Source organism: Poromitra crassiceps (assembly GCF_964638095.1).
Source record: "Poromitra crassiceps genome assembly, contig: HAP1_SCAFFOLD_229, whole genome shotgun sequence".
Classification (NCBI taxonomy): Eukaryota; Metazoa; Chordata; class Actinopteri; order Beryciformes; family Melamphaidae; genus Poromitra; species Poromitra crassiceps.
In genome coordinates this window covers 45365-68511 of record NW_028152162.1, presented here as the reverse complement: position 1 = coordinate 68511, position 23147 = coordinate 45365, and the positions used below count along the sequence as shown (strand labels likewise).

Here is a 23147-nt window from a genome sequence, read left to right as displayed (position 1 = left end):
GACCCACAGTTTCACTGCTCGCCTGTCTCTTTTAGGTTGACAACACGCCTGAAGGAGGAGAGAATCCACTACTTTGACCTCTGCAGTGAGCAGGGGGCGAAGGAGTGGATGCTGACCCAAGAGCTCATCTCCAAAATCAAGGATGAGAAACATCAGCGGGAGATCCAGGACTTGTAGAACCAGGTGGGGAAGCACTGTATGCTATTGTGTGCTGGGGCAGCAGGCTGAAGGCAGCGGACGCCAACAGACTCAACAAACTGATCCGTAAGGCCAGGGACATTGTGGGGCTGGATCTGGGCTCTCTGACTGCGGTGTCAGAGAAGAGAACGTTGTCCAGGCTACGCTCCATCATGAGCAACGACTCACACCCACTCCACGGCGTGCTAGTCAAACACAGGAGTACGTTCAGTGAGAGACTGATTCCACCTAGATGCAATACGGAGAGGCACAGGAAATCATTCCTGCCTGTGGCCATTGGTCTATTTAATGCCTCTCTTAAAAGAGCACCTCGGAGACGCTCAGTCAAGGACAGTCTGTTGAAAGGCCAGGAGCCCCTGAGCCCCTGATATAAGAGTCATGAAACAGCTTCCCAGTGTCAATTCCTTTTCTCACCCCTCCCTCATGCCCTTATAGCCAATCCAAGATTCAAGATTCAAGATTTGTATTGTCACTCCAGTCCGTAGTACAAGTATCACGTGTGAAATTCTTGTGCTGTAGACTCCGTTACAACATAGTGCAAAATAGCAGGGCATATGAGTGCAAAAACAACAAGAGACACAACAAGCAATAAAACAAGCCAAAAAACAGTGACATATTCACTGCACATAGGTGCAAACAGTATAGACATAATTTAAACATAATTATAATAATGTTTAATAATTAAACATTCTGTTTGCACAGGTGCAAATAGCATAGACCTAATTAGAATTAAACATACGTAATGGTAGCAGCTGCAGTACAGCTACTACATGATTGTTGGGAGTTTATTTGTGTATGTTAAGGAGTCTCGTGGCCTGCGGGAAGAAACTGTCCCTCAAGCGATTTGTGCGTGCTTTTGGGACAGTGTATCTCCTCCCTGAGGGTAACAGGGAGAACATGTGGTTCACATGTGGGGGTGGTTTGTGTCCTTGATGGTCTTCAGGGACCTCCTGAGGCAATCCAATATTGCTGTAGAGGTGGAATGATGAGCAGCTGTAGTGCCTTATGCAACTTGGATGACATTAGTTTTTCGGCCTCTGCATCTTTGACATGATAGTAGAAGTGGTTACCAGACTGGGGTGGGGACATCTCTCTCTGGCTGTCGTGTGTGTTTTCCTGATCAGAATGTATCTTTGACATGATAGTAGAAGTGGTTACCAGACTGGGATGGGGACATCTCTCTCTGGCTGTCGTGTGTGTTTTCCTGATCAGAATGTATCTTTGACATGATGGAGAAGTGGTTACCAGACTGGGATGGGGACGTCTCTCTCTGGCTGTCGTGTGTGTTTTCCTGATCAGAATGTATCTTTGACATGATGGAGAAGTGGTTACCAGACTGGGATGGGGACATCTCTCTCTGGCTGTCGTGTGTGTTTTCCTGATCAGAATGCATCTTTGACATGATAGTAGAAGTGGTTACCAGACTGGGATGGGGACGTCTCTCTCTGGCTGTCGTGTGTGTTTTCCTGATCAGAATGCATCTTTGACATGATAGTAGAAGTGGTTACCAGACTGGGATGGGGACGTCTCTCTCTGGCTGTCGTGTGTGTTTTCTGATCAGAATGCATCTTTGACATGATGGAGAAGTGGTTACCAGACTGGGATGGGGACGTCTCTCTCTGGCTGTCGTGTGTGTTTTCTGATCAGAATGCATCTTTGACATGATGGAGAAGTGGTTACCAGACTGGGATGGGGACGTCTCTCTCTGGCTGTCGTGTGTGTTTTCTGATCAGAATGCATCTTTGACATGATAGTAGAAGTGGTTACCAGACTGGGATGGGGACGTCTCTCTCTGGCTGTCGTGTGTGTTTTCTGATCAGAATGCATCTTTGACATGATAGTAGAAGTGGTTACCAGACTGGGATGGGGACGTCTCTCTCTGGCTGTCGTGTGTGTTTTCTGATCAGAATGCATCTTTGACATGATGGAGAAGTGGTTACCAGACTGGGATGGGGACGTCTCTCTCTGGCTGTCGTGTGTGTTTTCCTGATCAGAATGCATCTTTGACATGATAGTAGAAGTGGTTACCAGACTGGGATGGGGACGTCTCTCTCTGGCTGTCGTGTGTGTTTTCTGATCAGAATGGAACTTAGGCTGGAAATTGGAGCAATTTGTTATGCAGTAACCTCTGACATCACTGTTCCCCTTTGTTGCTGGAGAAGAGTTGAAAATGCTATTTTGTTCAGATTGCCTGTTCCAGTGTGTTCCAGGCCAACGGCGCCCCCGCCAGGCCAGAAAAAAGATTGATTTTTTTTCCTGCTTTCCCCAAAATTTCAATAAACCTTTATGGCATATTATTACAATACAACAATGCTGGTGTTGACAGTGTTGACAGTAATAGAAGATGCCAAATCATTAAAAACAATAAGCATTTTGCTTTTAGGAGCATTGTGCCAGCGTGCAGCGCTGTTCCAAAACGTGTCAACGTGTGTCGTTGCCTGGGAAACGCACATCCCATAATACAACTGTTCGCATCGCATCCCATAATAGTATGATGATACTTGGGATGCCATTGCGTACATGGATGCGAACAGGTTAGCTAAAAGTTTAGTGTTGCCAGTGAGGGCCCCCATCGTTGCGGTCGGGGTACATTTCGAAATCCCTCCAGGCCTGAAATTTTTCTAGGGGAAACACTGCTGTTCCCATATTATTCTCAGAAGCAATAATCAGTGATTTGATAATGTTTGCTTTTATACTAAGACCATCAAAGCTAGATTCAGAAAGAAGAGCGAACATTTTCTGAGGAGTTAGGAAACTATTCAAATCTCATAAAACAATCAAATGTTCACTCACTTTATTATCCATTCAACTGATGCAAAAGGCATTAGCATCTTGTCCCTTGTCCTTACAGGTTGATAGCATGCGGGGCAGTGATGCGACCCTACGTGGAGGCCAAGATATCCCACAAGTCCCACACCACCATCAAGTACTTCCTGAAGATGTGGAGCAGCGTCAGCGAGACGCTCATCTTCAACTTCCTGGGCGTGGCCACGGTGGACGGACAGCACTCCTGGAACTGGACCTTCGTCACGGTCACTGTCATCCTGTGTCTGGTGGCACGGGTCATAGGTCAGCTCTACTGTAGTGCTTTCCAAACGTTCTGAACGTATATGTGATGGCAGGCGGGGGTGTGTTAAGATATACATTCAAACGGAAACATGATGTCATGGTGGACTGCCGTTGATAATCTATGCACAAGTCAAGTGAATAGCTTCTTATGAAACACGTTTGTCACAAAGTTCACTATAGAGCAAGTACTGTACATAATATGTTAAGCAATGAGCAGAGCATATATATATATATATATATATATATATATATACATATATATACACCAGAGGGTTAGGGTAGCGGAGCGGTGATAATTACCGCTCCTCGCTCCCAGAGCGGTCCTTTCCACCCGCTCCAGCGCTCACGGCCGCTCCAGACCGCTCCCCGCTCGATACAGATTTCACCCGCTCGCACTCACCGCTCCACTCCGCTCAAAAGAATAAGAGAGATAAAAAGGCCAGGGTGTTTTAATTTGCATTTAAACGCGTTTCGGCATATGTGCCTTCATCAGAGCAGAGCATGCTCTGATGAAGGCACATATGCCGAAACGCGTTGACCCTCAATAAAAAAAGAAAGTGGAAATCTGAAGTCTTGCATCTCAATTTTTGGCGTGCTGCTACCGTCACTCTTGTAGTGATTTTTTTGATGATATACTGTCTGTCTGTGACTTCATTGGTTGTTGCCAAGAGTCACGAGCTCATCACAAGATACTGCCACACACATCATGTGATGGGAGAGCTTGTGATGGAAAACCGTTTTTAAGTTGTAGCGGTCAGTGGGTTTGTGGTCACTTCAGTGCCTACGGAGCCATCTCACATAGAGTAGCTTATTAAAACACACAATCAGAGAGAAAAGTCATTTGACTTTTATTAGGGCTAATTCATAAAACTCTGCAGTGACAGAACAGCAGCACGCAAAATCTGCACCACGGTAATTTACCCCGATTCATAAAATTATGAATTATGATTGTGAATACCATGATGGATCCACATTAGTTATTAGTCAGCTGCAACACAGGTGATCACAGCCAATCACAACCAACATGTTAATTAAGCTTGACATATGCAACAGTCTGCCTCTGAGTCTGTATCTGTCAATGGGCAGCAGAGACATGTTAGAATGGCAGATGATGTTGGGCATGGTAAACCAAATGTTTATGATGTCACTGACTGAGATTATGAATTGGTCAGTGGTGATCATCACCTGATGAAGACCTATCAATGCTCTGTAAGATAAATATATAGGAGCATTGGTGGCAGCAGCCTTCTCTTTAGGCTACTTTATCTCTGCTACACTCCAGCACCTGCTAAAACGTTTATGTGACGTGTATGGTCATCTTCTCTTTTTCAAAATGATAATTTTCATTAGTTAACGTTCATTTTTACAATAGACCGTGACCAAAATGGGTGGAAGAATGGAGAAAACGGGTCATGCAAAATTTGCAAATCGCTTCCCAATATTTCGCATTTTGAAGCACCCTACCGTGACGGTATCTGCCCCTAACGTTACTCTAAACCTGCCAGTAAGTTTTATGATACAGCCCCATTCTATGGCCCTAAATGGTCAACTCTGGCAACTAAATAGGCAAAAAAAATAGCAAATATTACAGTATTTGACCCAAATCTGTTACACACACACACTCAAACCCAGTTTCTCATGACATTGTCCTTCCCAGGTGTGGTTGCTCTGGTCTACGTTATCAACAAGTTCCACATCGTCAAGCTGACCACCAAGGACCAGTTCATTATAGCCTACGGTGGCCTGCGAGGAGCCATCGCCTTCTCCCTGTGCTACCTGCTGGACAAGGACCATTTCCCCATGAGAGACATGTTCCTCACCGCCATCATCACCGTCATCTTCTTCACTGTCTTTGTCCAGGTACTGGGACACCATCTTGTCTGTTCTGTTCCCCACTCAACAGACTGTGTTGTCACATCGTTAGCCGTTAGCTGTTAGCCGCGTTAATATAAGAGCCCGACCCGTCACCCGTGACGTAAACACATACATGCAGGCAGGCTACATACACAGTCACTCGCAAAGGTTTATTACAGCTGAGAGGCTAAGTAAGGGACGCTAATGTTATCTCTCTGACTCGTTTGCTCCAATACACCCTTTTCACGGGGGCCATTTTGTGTCAAAAAGGCAGGGTAAAGACAGGGGCAAGCATAACACTAATGAGGGTTTCCAACTTCCATGATTCACCCGTTTACACAACTTCTTTGCGGGTTATCTGCCCCGGTGTACAACTGATTCAGCTCAGTCTGTCAGGAGGTGTGAGGTGATGCGCTTCATCAGATGGCCTCTAAGTTTACACCAACCGCAAAGATCATCTCATATCATACGAGGGAGTCCTGTTCAGTCTGTCTCGTGGTGTTGCCTAGTTGAAGGATTTGCCTAATAAGATTCAAGATTATTTCAAGATTTCAAGATTATTTTAATTTGTCCCGAGGGAAATTTGTCTTGGACATACAGGCTGCCACATAGGTACACAGTGCCATAACAAAAACAACAACAAAAAACAATAGTGCATAGCACACCAGTGCCGACATGTGCAAACACACAACCAAAGTGCAAACATCAATAATTTACAGTACAATCAACAATACATTACCTATGACCTGAGTTTAGGAGACTGACTGATATGGGGATGAAAGAGTATTTGTATCTGTTGAGGTGTCTTTTTTTGTTCTTGATTGGGACTCTGTAACGCCTGCCAGATGGAAGCAGTTCGTATTCTGAATACAAGACATGAGAGGGGTCAGCAATGATCTTCCTAGCTTGTCTTATGAGTGATTTTGATAGCGAGGATGATATGCCATTCACCTTGGTGACAAGAGGATACAATTATGAACCAGAGAGAATACAGAAGAGGAACTTTTGCAGAGAGTGAAGTGAACAGGCAGAGAGATGCGCCTCCTGTCTAAATGCCTGGGTGCCCTGGCTGCAGACCTTTTTCACCATTCCCAGGATAAATTGTGGAAAACGTCCCAGACCAGAGAGGCCAGGTGACTTGTTGTCTCTAAAGTAAGTCAGTGTTTTATCTCTCTTCTAAGCCTTCCTGTTTTGTAAACCGCGGCTCTGTGCTCTGTGCAGGCTTTTAGCGGAGGAATACGGTAGTTGTACGGTTGGGAGAAAAAGCAGTGCCGAATGAAACTGCTGTTTTGCGGAAAAGTAAAGCGCTGAAAATTGTCAAAATAGAGCGTGCATGTACACGGATATCGATTTGTTTAGGTGGGCGTTGTTTTAGGTGGCTAAATTACGTTTTTTTGTTTAGTTGTTGACCCCCAGGACTTAGAGAGAAAAAGCTGGTGATGCTGCTGCTCTGGGTGCCGGATCTCGTTCGACGCTGCGCCCCGCTTCAAGAACACTGTACCTAATTAAGTTAGTGTATCTGACTAGCTGATACTTGTTAAATACTTGATAAATGTTTTAACATTGCATGATATTCAGTATAATCTCAGATATCCGGCAAGAAAAAAAATATTAATTTCACTAAACTTCCTGAAATTCCAATTCACTTCCAATGTTTCATTGGAATTGATTGATTGATTGATTGAATTGACCCCAATGCTGTTGCAGACCACCATGCCACTGCATCGTGGCAATTACGGTCAGATGCAGCATTGGGATGCTGAAAATAGGTGTTAGATCTACTGTATGCAGTAGATGGCGCCATTTTGCAATGACGAATACCTCTGTTACATTTAGACTTCACTGTTTATACCAAGATATATTTGAAGCTGCTAGTGTAAGAAAGGAAACCCACAGTGACCTTGGCTTGTGTGATGAACACCAACATGAGGAAGGGATCAGTGGGATATTGCAGCAGACGTGTCTTTAGCATACATGTAACAAACACTGACCTTGCATGCAAGATCATGTGACACAGTTCCATTTCTATTTGGTCCTAGATAGTCCATGGGCCAAGGCAAAAATCGGTACCACCTGAGGTGACCGCACGATTTTGTTATTTTTGTCTTCCTACATGTCTGTAGTTTATATTTTGGTATGATAACCCTGCCCATTTGGTAGCTTAAGGATAGTTATCACTCTGTAAACAAACCTACCCCCATATAAATGACAAAACCCTGATTTCTGTGTATTAGTCCAGATGATATGTGAAAATGATGTTCCCTTTTTCGTAAAAGCATGAAACTTGGTACGCTTATAGTTTGGGGCCCTGTACAGTTTCAGAAATTGAGCCATCACAAAAATGCCTTGTGGCGGCCATTTTAATTCTGCCATAAGCATAGTTTGCATCATATCTCCTGAACCACACATGCTAACACTGAAAAGGAGATGTCTATCCCAACGTTTTCATGGTCAAGGATTACAATGATACCATAGAACATCATAAAGTGTTAAAGTGACTAATCAATTGTGAATTTGATGACGTTGTGAGAAGGAAATGACAGTATCTGATAACTGATGCTATCCTCTCCCGGTAGGGAGGGGAGGCTGGCCAGCGAGACTAACATAATTATGAAATTACCCTCAAAACACAATAATTGTCAATACTAAACCATGTTTGGTAGGCATGAATTTGCAATTAAAATAGCTATAATTCACCATTGTTAATCTCCGTCCTTACTCTAAAAATGGTAAACCCCATCTTGGATTTGGCCGTCTGGCAGAAAGTCGCAGGATGTTTGGGAGGGGCCTGGGGGCTATTTTAACAAAAGGCCCATAGAAGTAACCCTGACCCAAATTACTCATCAAAAAATGTTAGCCAGAGAGTGGTCATGGAATTGAGGTTATAGCATCAGTTATCAGAAACTGTGATTTCCTTCTCACGTCATTAAATTCACCATTGATTAGTTACTTTAACAGTTTATGATGTTCTATATGGTAGCCATCACCTTTTCTGTGTTATCATGTGTGATTCAGGAGATATGATGCAAACTACATAATTCACTTATGGCGGAATTAAAATGGCCACCACGAAGCATTTTTGTGATGGCTCAATTTCTGAAGATTTACGGGGCCCCAAACTATATGCGTACCAAGTTTCATGCTTTTATGAAAAAGTGAACATGATTTTCACATATCATCTGGACTAATACACAGAAATCAGGGTTTTGTCATTTTTATGGAGAAGGTTTTTTACAGAGTGATAACTATCAATAAGCTACCAGATTGGCAGGGTTATCATACCAAAATATAAACTAGAGACATGTAGGAAGACAAAAATACAAAAAGTGCGCGGTCCCCTTAGGTGGTACCGATTTCACCATTGGCCCATGGACTAATTGCATTGTATCTTTCTCAAAACACCACTGAATTCACCAAAACATCACTGAATTCACCATTAACTATTCATGTGAACAGTTTATGATGTTGTATAGAGTGTCATTGTAATCCCTGACCATGAAAACATAGGGGTAGACATCACATTTTCTGCGTTATCATGTGTGGTTCAGAGATATGATGAAATCAGGGTTTTGTCATTTTTTGGGGGTAGGTTTGTTTACAGAGTGATAACTATCCTTAAGCTACCAAATCGGAAGGGTTATCATACCAAAATATAAACTAGAGACATGTAGGAAGACAAAAATAACAAAATCGTGCGGTCACCTCAGGTGGTACCGATATGTCAAAATTTCAGCCTTGGCCCATGGACTATTGTCGGCGTGAGATATTTCAACATTGTATTACAATGTTTACAATGATGACTGTTGTCTTTTTGGGTGTAATTCTCCACCCTGGACTTTGTGTCTGCTAGCTTGGCTTTCTTCTTCCTCTGTATGAGCAGTGAAAGTTACATTTTGCCTACATTGTCGATTAATCGGTTAACATAGATTGATCGATCAAATTCTTAATGTAGTAGGAGGAGTAGGGTTGAATTAGTTTGGAGTCTGCTACTATAGGTTGGAGGCTTTAGCTGATGTGGCCTCCAGAAGCATCCTGCGTGAGGCGATCCAGGACCGTCCTCACGTGATCAAAGGGGTCCCATAAACACGAGACAGGACAAAAGTGACAAAGCAAAGCAAAATGAGACAGACACTAATATCAACTGTCCACAGGTGATGTGGCTGTGCGTACCAGACTGACCTCTCGAGGGCCGAGGCAGACGCCATTTTAAGCCCCGTATGGACAAAAAGACACCATAAGATCAAAAGATGAACAGCCACAACAAAGACATAAATATTGATCATATCTACATGCGAAAGGGGGATGACTGTAACACTACGAAACTGTGATATATGAACAATATTAACTAATTTTCTGTGATATTATCTCTCCTCAGAGTCACCTGTTTGAGAGCATCCAGGAGGGCAAGTATGAGTTTCCAGACAAGGACTGGGCTCACATCTCAGAGGGAGCCAAGGACCTCATATCCAAGCTGCTGGTCTGGGATGCCACTCTGCGTCTCAGTGCTGCTCAGCTCCTCCAGCACCCACTCTGCGTCTCAGTGCTGCTCAGGTCCTCCAGCACCCCTGGGTGCAGGGGGTAGGTGTCTTCTAAACTTCTATTGACACATGACTACTGGTACTCTAATTCATCCAGTGGCATTTATTAGTAATACACTTAGGAGTTTATTTCACAATCTTTATTTAGTGGTTATTTCAAAGTTAAAGTGTACATGCTGGTGTTTTCATTTCCCCAGAATGCTCCAGAGAGAGATCTTCCAACTCCTCATTTTCTCCAAAGGTAAAACCAGATAGCTTTGAAAACTATGTCAAATTCATCTCTAAAGCCCTTTAAACAATTGTCAGTGCTTGTGCAAAGTGCTTTACAGAGCAACAAAGGACATTGATAAATACATTTTATTTGATTGATTGTTTGTTGTTGGTCATGATTAACGGTCCGCATCAACAGGGCTGAATCATTGACAGTGGTGGTGTAGTTAGGGATTGTTTGTTGTTGGTCATGATTAACGGTCCGCATCAACAGGGCTGAATCATTGACGGTGGTGGTGTAGTTAGGGATTGTTTGTTGGTCATGATTAACAGTCCGCATCAACAGGGCTGAATCATTGACAGTGGTGGTGTAGTTAGGGATTGTTTGTTGTTGGTCATGATTAACGGTCCGCATCAACAGGGCTGAATCATTGACAGTGGTGGTGTAGTCAGGAATGTCATACCGAACCGACCTGGATAGCTAGGCTTAGATAGTGAGGTAATATGCAGTTGTGCGGTGGTAGCATGGAGGGGGGTGTTTCCAGGACGCTGGATTACACCGTTAAGCCTTCTTGAGGTGTCGTGGGCCTAACTTAACGAAACGTCGGTGAAGGAAGGTGCCCACTTGAAAACCCCAATGACATGCTTCATACTGCTGTTGGCTAGGGTAGGTAACTGGTGATTTGTGTCTTGTTTATTAGTTTGTTAGCCTGTTAGCTTGTTTTATTCTGGATTGGGCTTCTAAATGTGTTTTTCCTCGGATTTTGGCACAAGGGATAGTAACATCTTGTCCTGTGTATTAATTAATACTAAAGCTAGCTTAGGCTAGTGACTGTTGTGAATAGTGCAGCTGACAACTAGGGAAAGACCTAGTGACAGCATGGAAAGACAGCTGACAGGAGGGATTAGACCCCATCGGGGCTGCAATGGGTTAGCTGCTCATTGTGGCAGTAGCCAAGGCCAATAGGCCATTGGTTACACCCAAACTTGCTACGAAACAGAATTATGAAAAAACACCCCTAGAGTCTGCGAGAGCGGGGGCGGAAGATGACTCACCTATGGTTGACACGGTTATTGACTCTGGAACGGACCTGACTATGAGTAGGGAAAACATGTCAGTGGAAGCCACTAGTTCAGATGTAGATGGAAAGAAGCGTCAGGTTTGCTTGTGTGGCTGGCAGAAGGTAACATCTTTGAGGGGCCTTAGAATCCATCAAGGCAGGAAGAGGTGCTTGGTAGAGGGAACACAGGGACCCCGCATTGATAATTATTTCTTGAATGCCAGCCATGTTTTCATTCCTGTAGGTAAGTTGTGCCAGGGGTGTTTTTGACGATTCTGGCTCATTTTAGCAACAGCCGAGGATTCTTTTCTGTTAAGAATTCATGAACACCAATCATCTAAAAATAACTAATAGAATGTGTGCTTTCTCTGTCTAAAAGAGTTAGTTTGCAGAGTTAGTAGTTATGTAGATATTAGCCGTTGAGTACAGCATGGTTTCAGCGTCTGGAAATTTATTCAGAGATAAATGGCTTTTTGTGAAACAGTCACTTTAACCATTCATTTTTGGCATCAGTAAGACCGTCAGACATTCTAAACAATAGTTTTGAACAGTAATTTCCTCCATAACAACAGGAAACACCCCTCTCATTCAAACTCCTCCCTCCGTGTGTCTTTTCCTCCTGGCTGTACAGCGGGCGTGTCAGAAGCGCTTTTGCTGCTGCCTGCCTGTGTGCCTGCCTGCCTGCTTGCGTGCGTGCGGACGCTCCTTGTGCGAGTCAAGATGGGCCGGGGAATGCGTGGGCGATGGGCAGATGTTGATTATGGCCTTTCTGAGGTGTTTCAAAGTGTGTTTCACCTATGATCTATTTTGCAAATCGCTCTCCGCTCTCTGTGTGCTGCTGCCGGTGCGCGGCCGCTCTCAGGCAAGACAAGTCTTGAGTGGATTACTGTAAAATCGCCACGGCATTTCCTTGAACGGCTTGGTCCCGCGGCAGTTTTTTCTTTGATTTCGGTCGTCTGGGGGAGCACTGTCAACACTTAGTGGGTCGGTAAAATAGATTATACACATTATCTTGCTCCAATAGTGATCTCGAAGATGTAAAAGTTGTTGATTGATGTTCCACCGTCAAAAAAAAAAAAATGTTTATGTAAGACGAGTAAACTCGGCTCTGGCACTTAAGCGTTGGATTATGTAAGACGAATTATTTCGGCTATGGCACTTAAGGTGTTAAGAAGTTTATCAAGTCAGTCGGGTGAAGTCCAGCGACAGGAAGTAACCCACAGCTCGCAGGACATCAGCACCCCTGATGTTGAGGCAGGTCCTAGCACCGAGGAAAGCAGAGAGGCCAGCCAGCCAAAAAGGGAGAAGATTAGCGGTCAGAAGCCTAGAGTTAAGTGGCCAGGTGCAGCGGAAAGTAGGAAGTGGGAAGATATCAATAGTGATTTGGTTAGGATGTTAGAGAAGCTTAAAGGAACTGCTGAGAGTAAGTTGGAGAAAATGGGAGATTGTATTTATGATTATGGTAAGGAAAGGTTTGGCGTCTTTGAGAAAAGGAAGAAACTAGAGGGTGAGGTAGTTAAATCTAGGCGCCAACAAGAGATAGATAGACTTATCCAGGAGAGAAGACAGCTTAAGAGGCAGTGGAGGAAAGCTACAGAGGTTGAGAAGGAAGGCATTGATTGCTTGCAGTCAGATGTGAGGGATCGGTTGGCAGTTTTAAGAAGAGCAGAGAGCATTAGGAAAAATAGGAAAAAGAAAGAGAGAGCTAGAATAGCATTCTATAAGGATCCATTTAGATTTGTGAAGTCATTGTTTAGTAAGGAAAAGAATGGTAGCCTTATGGTACCTAAGCAGAAGCTTGAGGAATATTTGGAGGAGGTTCACAAAGATAGGGATAGGTTTAGAGAGATGACAGTCCCAGCTGATATTCCACCTATTGGTGATATAGAGAGCCAGTGTGATGATAGCCCACCAAGGTGGAAAGAAGTTCAAGAAGTAGTGAGACGTGCAAGGGCCTCTTCAGCCCCGGGTCCTAATGGAGTCCCCTACCGGCTGTATAAGAGTGCTCCAGATGTGTTGCAGTTTCTATGGAAGCTGATGAAGGTAGTCTGGAAGAAGCAGGTTATTCCTAAGGCGTGGCGTAGAGCAGGGGGAATCTTTATTCCTAAAGAAAGGGACTCGTTAGAGATAAGTCAGTTTAGACCTATCAGTCTACTTAATGTTGAAGGGAAGGTTTTCTTTAGTGTTGTGGCACAGAGGCTGTCTAGTTATCTAGAAAAGAATAGGCTAATAGATACTTCGGTGCAAAAGGCTGGAATTCCCGGCTTCTCCGGGTGCTTAGAGCACACCAGCATGATCTGGCACCAAATCCAGTCAGCTAGGCGTGAGAAGAGAGACCTGCATGTAGTATTCTTGGACCTGGCTAATGCTTTCGGGTCAGTGCCGCATAGTCTGTTATGGGAGGCCTTTGATTTCTTTCGAGTGCCAGGTAGTATAAAGAGCTTAGTTAAAGCCTACTTCTTAGATATTCAACTCTGCTTTACCACAGCAGAGTACACTACAGCTTGGCAGCAGCTGGAGATAGGCATTATGGCAGGGTGTACAATTTCCCCATTAGCTTTTACCATGGCAATGGAGATCATTATTAGGGCTTCAAAATGGGTAGTGGGTGGAGAAAGGCTGCAGGGAGGGCTGCGGCTCCCTCCAATTAGGGCATACATGGATGACATGACGACTATGACGTCAACCGCTCCATGTACTAGCAGATTGTTGGATAAGTTAAATAGTAATCTGCAGTGGGCTAGAATGAAAGTGAAGCCAAGTAAGTCCAGGAGTATTTCAATCATTAAAGGGAGGGTAGTAGGTAAGAAGTTTGTTATAAATGATGAGGTGGTGCCTACAGTGTTAGAGAAACCAGTCAAGAGTTTGGGAAGATGGTATGATGCAAGTCTCAGTGATAAGGGACAGTTTGAGGAGGTGAGGCAGGAAATGATTCAAGGTATTTCAAGTATAGACAAGTCAGGGCTCCCAGGAAAGTTAAAGTTGTGGTGTTTGCAGTTTGGATTGTTGCCTCGGTTGATGTGGCCACTGACAGTGTATGAGGTTCCCCTTTCAAAGGTAGAAAAGCTAGAAAGGATGATTAACTCATTCATTAGAAAATGGCTCGGAGTCCCACGCTGCCTAAGCAGTGTAGCCTTATATGGGAAAGGCATATTGGAATTGCCATTATCTAGCCTGACAGAGGAGTTCAAGTGTGCTAAGGTTAGACTGGAAATGACTCTGACTCAGTCAAAGGATCCAGTGGTTAGGAGTGTAGCGCCCACAGTTAAAACAGGGAGGAAGTGGAACCCAAAGGAGGCAGTACAGCAAGCACAGTCAGCTCTTAGACACAGGGATATCATAGGTCAGGTGCAGCATGGGCGTGGAGGCTTAGGGTTGTGCTTAGGGAAACCTGTGTGGAACAAGGCATCAGTAATAGAAAAGAGGAAGATGGTAGTTGAAGAAGTACATAGGCAAGAGGAGGCAGTAAGATGTACTAAGGCAGTGTCGCAGGCAAAGCAAGGACAGTGGGTGAACTGGGAGAGTGTAGAGAAGAGAAAGTTGAAGTGGAGAGAGTTGTGGAGCATGGAGGCCAGCAGAATTAGATTTATTCTAGGGGCTACTTATGATGTGCTGCCATCTCCCCAGAACTTAAATCAGTGGTTGGGCGAGGATGGTGCCTGCCCGTTGTGTTCTAGTGTATGTACATTGAGGCATATACTGTCAGGGTGTAAGGTCAGTCTCTCCCAGGGGCGATACACCTGGCGTCACAACCAGGTGTTGAAATGTTTGGCAGCTGCAGTTGAGGAAAAGCGGCTAGAAGTAAATTCTCTAGTTGCTAGCAAAGAGAATAGACAGATCAAATTTGTACGTGAGGGAGAAAAGATTAGACCAATTAAGGTCAGGCACAAGTTAGGGCAGCTAAGTGTAGGTGGAGCCTGGGAAATGAGGGTTGACTTGAATGAACAGCTAGTCATCCCAGCATATATAGTTAGCACCCGGCTACGTCCGGACTTGTTACTGTGGTCTAGCGGTCAGAAGCCTAGAGTTAAGTGGCCAGGTGCAGCGGAAAGTAGGAAGTGGGAAGATATCAATAGTGATTTGGTTAGGATGTTAGAGAAGCTTAAAGGAACTGCTGAGAGTAAGTTGGAGAAAATGGGAGATTGTATTTATGATTATGGTAAGGAAAGGTTTGGCGTCTTTGAGAAAAGGAAGAAACTAGAGGGTGAGGTAGTTAAATCTAGGCGCCAACAAGAGATAGATAGACTTATCCAGGAGAGAAGACAGCTTAAGAGGCAGTGGAGGAAAGCTACAGAGGTTGAGAAGGAAGGCATTGATTGCTTGCAGTCAGATGTGAGGGATCGGTTGGCAGTTTTAAGAAGAGCAGAGAGCATTAGGAAAAATAGGAAAAAGAAAGAGAGAGCTAGAATAGCATTCTATAAGGATCCATTTAGATTTGTGAAGTCATTGTTTAGTAAGGAAAAGAATGGTAGCCTTATGGTACCTAAGCAGAAGCTTGAGGAATATTTGGAGGAGGTTCACAAAGATAGGGATAGGTTTAGAGAGATGACAGTCCCAGCTGATATTCCACCTATTGGTGATATAGAGAGCCAGTGTGATGATAGCCCACCAAGGTGGAAAGAAGTTCAAGAAGTAGTGAGACGTGCAAGGGCCTCTTCAGCCCCGGGTCCTAATGGAGTCCCCTACCGGCTGTATAAGAGTGCTCCAGATGTGTTGCAGTTTCTATGGAAGCTGATGAAGGTAGTCTGGAAGAAGCAGGTTATTCCTAAGGCGTGGCGTAGAGCAGGGGGAATCTTTATTCCTAAAGAAAGGGACTCGTTAGAGATAAGTCAGTTTAGACCTATCAGTCTACTTAATGTTGAAGGGAAGGTTTTCTTTAGTGTTGTGGCACAGAGGCTGTCTAGTTATCTAGAAAAGAATAGGCTAATAGATACTTCGGTGCAAAAGGCTGGAATTCCCGGCTTCTCCGGGTGCTTAGAGCACACCAGCATGATCTGGCACCAAATCCAGTCAGCTAGGCGTGAGAAGAGAGACCTGCATGTAGTATTCTTGGACCTGGCTAATGCTTTCGGGTCAGTGCCGCATAGTCTGTTATGGGAGGCCTTTGATTTCTTTCGAGTGCCAGGTAGTATAAAGAGCTTAGTTAAAGCCTACTTCTTAGATATTCAACTCTGCTTTACCACAGCAGAGTACACTACAGCTTGGCAGCAGCTGGAGATAGGCATTATGGCAGGGTGTACAATTTCCCCATTAGCTTTTACCATGGCAATGGAGATCATTATTAGGGCTTCAAAATGGGTAGTGGGTGGAGAAAGGCTGCAGGGAGGGCTGCGGCTCCCTCCAATTAGGGCATACATGGATGACATGACGACTATGACGTCAACCGCTCCATGTACTAGCAGATTGTTGGATAAGTTAAATAGTAATCTGCAGTGGGCTAGAATGAAAGTGAAGCCAAGTAAGTCCAGGAGTATTTCAATCATTAAAGGGAGGGTAGTAGGTAAGAAGTTTGTTATAAATGATGAGGTGGTGCCTACAGTGTTAGAGAAACCAGTCAAGAGTTTGGGAAGATGGTATGATGCAAGTCTCAGTGATAAGGGACAGTTTGAGGAGGTGAGGCAGGAAATGATTCAAGGTATTTCAAGTATAGACAAGTCAGGGCTCCCAGGAAAGTTAAAGTTGTGGTGTTTGCAGTTTGGATTGTTGCCTCGGTTGATGTGGCCACTGACAGTGTATGAGGTTCCCCTTTCAAAGGTAGAAAAGCTAGAAAGGATGATTAACTCATTCATTAGAAAATGGCTCGGAGTCCCACGCTGCCTAAGCAGTGTAGCCTTATATGGGAAAGGCATATTGGAATTGCCATTATCTAGCCTGACAGAGGAGTTCAAGTGTGCTAAGGTTAGACTGGAAATGACTCTGACTCAGTCAAAGGATCCAGTGGTTAGGAGTGTAGCGCCCACAGTTAAAACAGGGAGGAAGTGGAACCCAAAGGAGGCAGTACAGCAAGCACAGTCAGCTCTTAGACACAGGGATATCATAGGTCAGGTGCAGCATGGGCGTGGAGGCTTAGGGTTGTGCTTAGGGAAACCTGTGTGGAACAAGGCATCAGTAATAGAAAAGAGGAAGATGGTAGTTGAAGAAGTACATAGGCAAGAGGAGGCAGTAAGATGTACTAAGGCAGTGTCGCAGGCAAAGCAAGGACAGTGGGTGAACTGGGAGAGTGTAGAGAAGAGAAAGTTGAAGTGGAGAGAGTTGTGGAGCATGGAGGCCAGCAGAATTAGATTTATTCTAGGGGCTACTTATGATGTGCTGCCATCTCCCCAGAACTTAAATCAGTGGTTGGGCGAGGATGGTGCCTGCCCGTTGTGTTCTAGTGTATGTACATTGAGGCATATACTGTCAGGGTGTAAGGTCAGTCTCTCCCAGGGGCGATACACCTGGCGTCACAACCAGGTGTTGAAATGTTTGGCAGCTGCAGTTGAGGAAAAGCGGCTAGAAGTAAATTCTCTAGTTGCTAGCAAAGAGAATAGACAGATCAAATTTGTACGTGAGGGAGAAAAGATTAGACCAATTAAGGTCAGGCACAAGTTAGGGCAGCTAAGTGTAGGTGGAGCCTGGGAAATGAGGGTTGACTTGAATGAACAGCTAGTCATCCCAGCATATATAGTTAGCACCCGGCTACGTCCGGACTTGTTACTGTGGTCTGAGGTAGAGAAGAGAGTTTATTTTATCGAACTCACAGTCCCGTGGGAAGATCGAGTTGAGGAGGCTTATGAGCGCAAGAAAGCTAGGTATGCTGAAATGGCAGCAGAGGCAGAGCAGCGAGGTTGGAGGGCTCGAGTGCGGCCTGTAGAGGTGGGCTGCCGTGGTTTTGTGGCAAAGTCCGTTATTGCCTTACTAACTGAGTTGGGCATTCGGGGACGGAGCCTGAAACTTGCGGTTAGCAACATGTCTCAGGCAGCAGAACGAGCAAGTGAATGGCTGTGGATAAGGAGGAAACATGCTAGCTGGGGAGCTCGCTAAGGTCAGATTGATTGTTTGTTGTTGGTCATGATTAACGGTCCGCATCAACAGGGCTGAATCATTGACAGTGGTGGTGTAGTTAGGGATTGTTTGTTGTTGGTCATGATTAACGGTCCGCATCAACAGGGCTGAATCATTGACGGTGGTGGTGTAGTTAGGGATTGTTTGTTGGTCATGATTAACAGTCCGCATCAACAGGGCTGAATCATTGACAGTGGTGGTGTAGTTAGGGATTGTTTGTTGTTGGTCATGATTAACGGTCCGCATCAACAGGGCTGAATCATTGACAGTGGTGGTGTAGTCAGGAATGTCATACCGAACCGACCTGGATAGCTAGGCTTAGATAGTGAGGTAATATGCAGTTGTGCGGTGGTAGCATGGAGGGGGGTGTTTCCAGGACGCTGGATTACACCGTTAAGCCTTCTTGAGGTGTCGTGGGCCTAACTTAACGAAACGTCGGTGAAGGAAGGTGCCCACTTGAAAACCCCAATGACATGCTTCATACTGCTGTTGGCTAGGGTAGGTAACTGGTGATTTGTGTCTTGTTTATTAGTTTGTTAGCCTGTTAGCTTGTTTTATTCTGGATTGGGCTTCTAAATGTGTTTTTCCTCGGATTTTGGCACAAGGGATAGTAACATCTTGTCCTGTGTATTAATTAATAATTAATTAATTAAATTAAATTAATACATAATAGATAAATAATTGTATTACTTTCTGAAGACTGGACAATGTGTGGTGCGTTTATATTATTACATTATACTTTTATACCTCTCAAACAATTTCTGTTGCTCTGCACAGCCCAGCTTTATTTTCCAACTTTTCTCAAAAGTTTCACAATCTAGGCCGTCCAGGTAGTGTAGCGGTAGATTCCCTGCCTACCAACACGAGGGTCGCAGGTTCGCGCCCCCGGATTAGTCGGGTGTCGGGCAATGGGTCTGCGGGTGGGAAGCCAGATTAAGGGTATGTGTCCTGAAGCGGCTGGCATGTCTTGGAGGAAGCATGGTGCTAGTCTACAGCTCTCCCCAGATTGGCAGAGGGTGGAGCAGTGACCCTGGGCAGCAGAGCAGGGGGAAATTGGCCAAGTACAAATGGAGGGGAAATCTGAAAAAAGTTTCACAATCTAAGCTTTTACTCTGAAGGCAAAATCGCTCTACTTCCTGTCTCACCCTGGTTAACTCATACAGTAGGTAACTTGACGCAGCAAAATCGCACCACTTCCTGTCTAGTCCTGAGCAGGAAAGCTAACTTTTACTTGGTCCCACATGTTCTTTTGGGCATGAAGTGTCCTAAATGAGAGCATTCAACCGTGTGTGTGTGTGTGTGTGTGTGTGTGTGGGTGTGTGTGGGTGTGTTTAGGTGTGTGCGTGCGTGTGTGTGTGTGTGTGTGTGTGTGTGTAGGTGTGTGCGCGCAGTCAGAGAGCCCAGATCCAGCCCCACAATGTCCCTGGCCTTACGGATCAGTTTGTTGAGTCTGTTGGCATCCGCTGTAGTGTTAATTTTGTCGGCTATTTTTTTATTTAGTCTTAGTCTTAGTCCCGTGTTAAATGTCCTTGTTAGTCTTTGTCATATTTAGTCAACCTCATCCTGTTTTTATTTAGTCAAGTTTTAGTCGACTAAAAGTTTGAGCATTTTAGTCTCAGCTTAGTCAAATAAAACCATAAGTATATTAGTCTAGTCTTAGTCAACAAAAACTGTTCACATTTTAGTCTAGTTTTAGTCAATGAAAACTGTTGAATCTGCTGATGCGCTTCACTAGTAATGGTATTTCGAAGCAGTGTTGGCAACTCTTTCCCAGGGAAATTAATGCTGACCCTGCCCACCCGGGCCAGTGTCGGCATATTTACAGTCCCTGCTCAGCCCGCAGCTGAGGGGAGAATGGAGGGAGGCTGGCTGTGCTGTGTGGAAAGCACTCAGACCTCTCTGGATATAATGTAGACAAGCAAGTAGCTGTACATTTTGGGAACACAATGCCTCATACACATATAGATAAGACCCTTAGCTAAGACTGGGTGGATTCTGTTGTAACTACTGCAAATGTTTTTCAGACAGCTAAATGTCAGCTAGATCTATGATGCTGCAACACAGGAAACTGAACTGCTGCATTGAGGGGGGGAAACAGTCTATAATTAGTGTTAATTTTGTTGTCTATTTTTAAATTTAGTCGTAGTCTTAGTCCTGTGTCAAATGTCCTTGTTAGTTTTTATCATATTTATTCAACCTCATCGTCTTTTTGTTTAGTCAAGTTTTAGTCGACTAAAAGTTTGAGTATTTTAGTCTTGTCTTAGTCAATGAAACTAAAAGTCTGAACATTTTAGTCTCGTCTTAGTCTTGGGGAAAAAGGTAGTCGACTAACATTTTTCGTCGACGAAATTAACACTAATCCGCTGCCTTCAGCCTGCTGCCCCAGCACACAATAGCATACAGGAAGGCACTAGCCACTACCGACTCAGAACATCCTCAGCATGGTCCGGCAGACGTTGAAGGACCTCAGCCATCTCAGAAAGTAGAGACGGCTTTGCCCCTTCTTGTAGAGTGCATCAGAGTTCTTAGCCCAGTCTAGTTTATTGTCAATGTACACTCCAAGGTACTTGTAATCCTCCACTATGTCAACACTGACCCCGTCGATTGAAACAGGGGTCACCGGAGCCTTGACCCTCCTCAGGTCCACCACCAGCTCCTTTGTCTTTGACACATTGAGCTGCAGGTGGTTCTGCTCACACCATGTGACAAAGTTGGCCACCACATCCCGATACTCATCGTCGTCGCCATCTTTGATACATCCCACTATCGCAGAGTCGTGAGAGAACTTCTGAAGGTGGCAAGACTCTGTCTGGTAGGTGAAGTCCGTGGTGTAGATGGTGAAGAAGAAGGGAGAGAAGGCCGTCCCCTGTGGTGCTCCTGTATTGCTGACCACTCTGTCTGACACACAGTTCTGCAGGCGCACATACTGTGGTCTGCCAGACAGGTAGTCCACAATCCAGACCACCAGGGGGGCATCCACCCGCATCGCCGTCAGCTTCTCACCCAGTAGAGCCGGCCTGATGGTGTTGAAAGCACTGGAGAAGTCGAAGAACATGACTCTCACAGTGCTGGCCGGGTTGTCAAGGTGGGCGTAGGCGCGGTTGGTCAGGTAGATGACAGCGTCCCCCACTCCCAGTCGGGGCTGGTAGGCGAAATGGAGGGGGTCTAGGGATGGTTTGACCATAGGCCTGAGCTGCTCCAGGACGAGTTTCTCCAGGGTCTTGGCTTTTTAGGTATAGGGACGATACAGGACATTTTCCACATCACGGGGACCCTTTGGAGACTCGGGCTCTTGTTGAAGATCAGCTGTAGCACATCACAAAGCTGGGGGGCACAGGCTTTGAGCAGCATGGGGCTGACGCCATCCGGGCCAGCTGCTTTCCTAGTGTGTAGCCTCATAAGCTGATTCCTCACCTGGTCCGCTGTGATGGTCAGCGTGGGTGGGGGGGGGGGGGGCATCATCAGCTCTGAAGCCCTTTGGGGGGGGGAGGGGCGGTGTAGCCTCGTCTCTGGGTGACGGGGTATAGACAAGTTTCCTGGGCACTTCCGGTTTGCTTCCGGACTCGGCCGCGATCGGTCTGTCGGTTCCGGTGTTTGTGAATACGGAGAAGCGTAACGTACTACCGTAGTAGCCATAGCGACCGCCGAAAAAATGCAAACTTGGGATCATTCTGCGAGTCTCCTATCTAATGAAAGAGTGTCTATCCCACACCCGTTGACACTGGACACATGGGAAGATAATATGTGTAAATGGCCGAACGTAACTACAGGCAGGATTATAGCGTATTTTGAGGAATCAATGGCGGTGGATGGCAACGCGATGAACAATCTCAAAAGCTCCGAAGCGTACCAATATCTCCACAGCAACAAAGTAAGTCGGGTATGTTGTAACGCTATGTATTTCATCAAATTACCCCCGTTGTGAATGAATATTACGGCTATTATTCCAGTGTTGTCATTAAGAGGCCGATTTCGCAGCAAGAATATTTAATTGGTCGGCACGTCGTTCTCGGTAAGGACGCTTTCGTTATTGAAACAGACAACATGCATGCACACTCCTACTGTAGCCTATCTATCTGCATTTGCAGACATTCATGAACCCATATCTTCTGGACATTGCCTTGATGAAAAAACAACGCAGCTAAAAGTAATAAGTGCGACAGTGTCAGTGCAGAGTGCAGACAGCGCACAACTTGAATCTCCAGCAATAGGCTACGCACCTTAATCTCTCCCACTCCACACCTGGCACCTGCGTCAGCTCTCCTGCACTCGTTCTCGGCTCGCATGTGGCTTTATTGGTGGTAAGCATTTTGATTCATCTCCTCATCATACGAGCGTCGGGCAACAAGCGCGAGCCATTGATTGATTGATTGATTCGCCCGAGTAGGTAAAAAGGCTTTTTACCTCCGCTAAATTGACAGCCTACGTCGGGTCTCTTTTGCTTTTGACGGCGGCAGGCACGCTTCTGTTTCTTTCCTGCCGTCTTGCTGGCCTCGGCTGAAGTAGGCTACTTGTTGCATGATCTCGATTAAAAAAAAAGGACTGGCCTAGCAAGGGATGTCTGTTTTGACATTTCGGTTTCCTCCTGTGTGTTTCCTCACAGCGGGTCCAGCGCTGGCCGGCGGGACTGATGCTGCTTGTTGTGCAGCTTTTAAACGGCGCTCTACAGTAAAGAAAGCGTCTGCTATATTTTTCTTTTTCACCAACACTCAACATACAGGGGGCGGAAAACATATGATGTAATAAGTCTCTATTTAAGTCGTAGCTTATTGGCAACATCAGGCTGCTGTGGACGCTATGTGGACTTAACCGGAAGCCGGGGACATATAAGGCTGCTATGGCGCCGCCCTAGGCCAGCGCTGGGAAACTTGTCTATAGCCTGGGGGATGAGGGGGAGGGGAAGGTGATAAGCCTGGAGGGCCATCAGCCAGAGCCGGAGGGGGGGGAGGGGGGGGGGGGGGCCACGACCCGTTCCTTGATGGGCCACGACCCGTTCCTTACACCCTACCAACGCCAACAGCTGCTCAAGAAAGTCAAAGAGGTGAGACTCTCTTCCAGCCATCCATCATGCAGGAACTACCACAGTGAGAACATCACATCACGTCACATCACACATGCATTTCATTCCAGGCTTCTTCCCTATGGGACATTTCCATACTTCCTGTTTACATTT

The 23147-nt window shown here is 45.3% G+C and overlaps 1 protein-coding gene across 3 annotated transcripts in view; it reads left to right on the top strand.

Annotated features, from left to right (window-relative positions):
* Positions 1 to 23147, top strand: part of LOC310770795 (uncharacterized protein) — a 42531-nt gene that overhangs the window by 15242 nt on the left and 4142 nt on the right. For all 3 annotated transcript variants that reach the window (XM_083663503.1, XM_083663504.1, XM_083663505.1), the window contains 5 exons: positions 36 to 183; positions 3050 to 3267; positions 4925 to 5127; positions 9497 to 9699; positions 9857 to 9900. In XM_083663503.1, coding sequence (XP_083519629.1) covers positions 143 to 183; positions 3050 to 3267; positions 4925 to 5127; positions 9497 to 9699; positions 9857 to 9900 — 709 coding nt within the window. In that variant the 5' untranslated portion in view covers positions 36 to 142. The remainder of the gene's footprint in view (positions 1 to 35; positions 184 to 3049; positions 3268 to 4924; positions 5128 to 9496; positions 9700 to 9856; positions 9901 to 23147) is intronic.